Source organism: Bidens hawaiensis, unplaced genomic scaffold (assembly GCF_021521415.1).
Source record: "Bidens hawaiensis isolate Kalapana, Puna unplaced genomic scaffold, B.hawaiensis_p1.1 tig00076691_1, whole genome shotgun sequence".
NCBI lineage: Eukaryota > Viridiplantae > Streptophyta > Magnoliopsida > Asterales > Asteraceae > Bidens > Bidens hawaiensis.
In genome coordinates, this window is record NW_027503226.1 from 27,259 (window position 1) to 30,970 (window position 3,712).

At 41.5% G+C, this 3,712-nt stretch overlaps 1 protein-coding gene across 2 annotated transcripts; it reads left to right on the forward strand.

Moving 5' to 3' along the window:
- Positions 1 to 2,335, forward strand: LOC143606708 (cysteine desulfurase, mitochondrial-like). 2 transcript variants are annotated; one of them, XM_077082383.1, is made up of 2 exons: positions 1 to 1,387; positions 1,476 to 2,335. In XM_077082383.1, exon 1 carries the CDS (start codon positions 11 to 13, stop codon positions 1,355 to 1,357), a length of 1,347 nt encoding a protein of 448 aa, XP_076938498.1. In that variant the 5' UTR covers positions 1 to 10; the 3' UTR covers positions 1,358 to 1,387; positions 1,476 to 2,335. The 2 variants fall into 2 exon arrangements, with proteins under 2 accessions (XP_076938498.1, XP_076938499.1); XM_077082384.1 differs by having other exon boundaries at positions 2 to 1,387; positions 1,462 to 2,335.
- The last annotated feature ends 1,377 nt before the right edge of the window (positions 2,336 to 3,712 follow it).

Genomic DNA, 3,712 nt, shown 5'->3' on the forward strand with positions numbered 1-3,712 from the left:
CAATTCCAATATGGCCTCCAAGATTCTCGCATCCACCCTCCGCCGCTCCTTATCTTCTAGACCACCACCCACCCACCTCCGTCCTCTCTCCACCGCCGCCGCCTTCCAACCCACCGCCGGCATCCAAATGAAAGGCGTCAAAATCTCCGGCCGACCACTCTACCTCGATATGCAAGCCACCTCACCCGTTGACCCCAGAGTCCTCGACGCCATGCTCCCGTACTACGTTTCTCAGTACGGCAACCCTCATTCTCGTACTCATCTCTACGGCTGGGAGTCCGATGAAGCCGTGGAATCAGCACGCGCCCAGGTCGCGAGTCTAATTAACGCGTCGCCTAAAGAAATTGTCTTCACCTCTGGAGCTACTGAGTGTAATAATATTTCGGTTAAAGGGGTTATGCATTTTTATAAGGAGAAGAAGAAGCATGTGATTACCACTCAGACTGAGCATAAGTGTGTGTTGGATTCCTGTAGGCATTTGCAACAAGAGGGGTTTGAGATTACCTACTTACCCGTGAAATCGGACGGTTTGATTGACTTAAACGAGCTTAGATCGTCGATTAGGACCGATACGGGGTTGGTTTCGGTTATGGCGGTGAATAATGAGATTGGTGTGATTCAACCCATGGAGGAAATAGGGGAAATTTGTAAGGAGTTTAATATTCCGTTTCATACGGATGCCGCGCAGGCGTTGGGGAAGATTCCGATTGATGTGAATAAGTGGAATGTTAGTTTGATGTCGTTGAGTGGGCATAAGGTTTACGGTCCGAAAGGCGTTGGGGCGTTGTATATGAGGCGGAGGCCGCGGATTCGTGTCGAGTCGCAGATGAATGGTGGCGGGCAGGAACGTGGGATTAGGAGCGGGACGGTGCCGACGCCGTTGGTGGTTGGGATGGGTGCTGCGTGCGAGATTGCGATGAAGGAGATGAAGTATGATGAGGTTCGGGTTACGAAGTTGAAAGATAGGTTGTTGGATGGGATTAGGGCGAGGCTTGATGGTGTGGTGGTGAATGGGAGTACGGAGAGGCGGTATGCGGGTAATTTGAACTTGTCGTTTGCGTATGTGGAAGGGGAAAGTTTGTTAATGGGGTTGAAAGAGGTGGCGGTGTCGAGTGGGAGCGCGTGTACTAGTGCTAGTTTGGAGCCGTCTTATGTGTTGAGAGCGTTGGGTGTGGATGAAGATATGGCACATACTTCGATTAGGTTTGGGATCGGGCGGTTTACCACTGAAGAGGAGATAGATAAAGCGGTTGAATTGACGGTTAATCAAGTCGAAAAGTTAAGAGAAATGAGTCCGCTTTATGAAATGGTGAAGGAAGGAATTGATATCAAGAGTATACAATGGTCTCAACACTAGTTTCATTGGAGGCTTATACTAACAAACAGGGTATGAAATGGTTATAAGATTTGTGTTTGTTTTACATATGTTTGATACTTATTGTGTGTTTGGTGTGTTTCTAGTTGGCGTTTCAAAGGATTGGCGATCAAGTGGATAAACAAAGTTGATGAACCTGTAACAATCAACACAAGCATGTCTCGGTTCTGGTAAGGATCTGTAAAGGCATACTTTTTTTTTTTGTTATGAAGAACATGTTGAGAAGTTATGTATTTGTTAGAAATAACTGTAGCAGCCTGTTGATCCCGTGTTATTACTTTGTGCGTTTACGGTTTTTGATATACACAGTTGTGTAAGATAACCTAAATAAAAGGTTTTTATGCTAAAGACGATGAGTGTTATCACATATTTGTTACATTTATTCCGGTTTGAGCCTTTGTTCTATATAGCGTACCACTTGGGACTTGAGGCTACTTATAATGTACACGCGTATCAAAATTCTGACATGACTACATGACATAGAGATTATGAATGATGTAGTTGATTAAAAGTCCGATGTGTAAAACAGATAAGAAAGATGCAACCTTTGGTTGTACATAAGAGAAACGTCTTGTTACATAAAGCTCTCGTCTCATCCTACATAACCATTTTTTTGAACCATGTTTTTGAACCATGTTTTGAGCATTCCATCAAGTAAATTTCTTAGGATTCTTGTTCTTTAGAGAACATGCTTTAACGCCCAGGTTTTTAGTAAAAAATGTTTAACTTCTGGCCTAACGAGTAAATGTGAATCTGCAGTGTTTGTCAAAGCATTTATACTTTCCAGCCATGCATCAGGTCCCTAATGAATCTAGGTTAGGATTAACATTGGCCTTTATAAACCATAAGAGCATAGCATACCCTTCATCAAGACAGGTCGGGTCTGACAATTTGTATTCTCCGCGTTCAGTGTTCAAGTGTATAACAACACAGGATTTGTTTATATCTTGTTGGGCATATTATGATTAGATTATGTAGACCATTTATTTATTTGTATCTGATAATTGAATAAGAGAAGATTACATTACGATTGAACTGATTCGAGTCATCTCAGTTGGAACCAAATTTGCTTTTGAGTTATTTCTGACTTTCTGAGCTATAGCTATAAGTTACTAGGCACTTGGGTAGTTGGCTTCTGGTAAAGGCTAGTGCCTTTTGGTGAGAGGTCTCAGGTGTAATTCTTGGGGCGTTACGCTAGTTTATAAAAATGTTGTAATCTAAGATTAGTGTAGCTTGTCGTTAAAAAAAATATATCAATAAGTTACTAATTAGTTGAAGAGCACTAGTTACTATAGGCAAAAGATGGTTCGAGTTTAACCTCTTCAGTGACCACATTTTTACTAGAGCATATGCAATTCATCTATTATTACACCCAGGAACGTCTATCAGTTGTTTTGGTTGGAGGGCAGTTCTAAATAGGCTACCAACAAAGGTGGAATTGATGAAAAGAGGTATTAATTGCGGGTTGGGATTGTGCCTGATGTATGGTAATGAAGAATAGTTGCTGGAATATCTACTTATGGCTGTAATTTTTTGGGTTAGTTCTGGGCAAAGGTTTGCCTGGTGCAGCTTACCGGGCATCAAGTGCTCTTCTATCCAAGATGCCTTGGTGCTCTCGGTCTCTTCCTTTGTCTAGTGATTCCAAAGATGGGATTTTGTTCTCACTCTAACCACGTTATGGTATATTTGGCTTGCCCATAATGACAAAAATCTTTAATGCTCGGTCATTGCGCTTACTTGGATAAAAAGTTAGGCGTAGAAACTGTTGTTAGTTTGGTTCTTATGGTGTAATCTTTTTTTATATCTAACAAGCTATTATTACATTAGCATTACGGCCATGGGTGGAGCTTAGTGAGGGCCAGGGGTGGCCCAGGGCCCTCTGTCTTTTTTGTGCAATAGTGTAAATAAATTAACATGTTTTTTGCTTAAAAATTTGTATGCGTAGTGTAAATTTACCCAATTTCGGCAGAAAGTTTGAGCCTGCCCTTACTCGTTTATGAAAATTTTCATACAATTTCACTCACATGCTTCAAATTATAGAACTGTATCTTGTTCACCTTCCAAGTGATTGTGGCATTTCACTCACATGCTTGATACAAATTATATTGGTTTTGATATGCCCCCTGGTTACAAAAGGTATATTTGACGGCTATTGTTGGTTGGCGACTACTTAACTTGGTGTTTTTGCTACACAAAAGATGCAGTATCTAGCTGCACAATATATCCATTCTATAGTCCGGTGATGGCATTTTCATTGCATTGCCTTATACCATGTGACCCTTTCTATTGTTTTGTCTTCTTGGCCCGTGGTTGTGTTTCTGTTGGATATCAGATGGT

Excerpts from the sequence above, each read along its gene's own strand:
- LOC143606708 (XM_077082383.1), top strand. The coding sequence starts at position 11 with ATGGCCTCCAAGATTCTCGCATCCACCCTCCGCCGCTCCTTATCTTCT.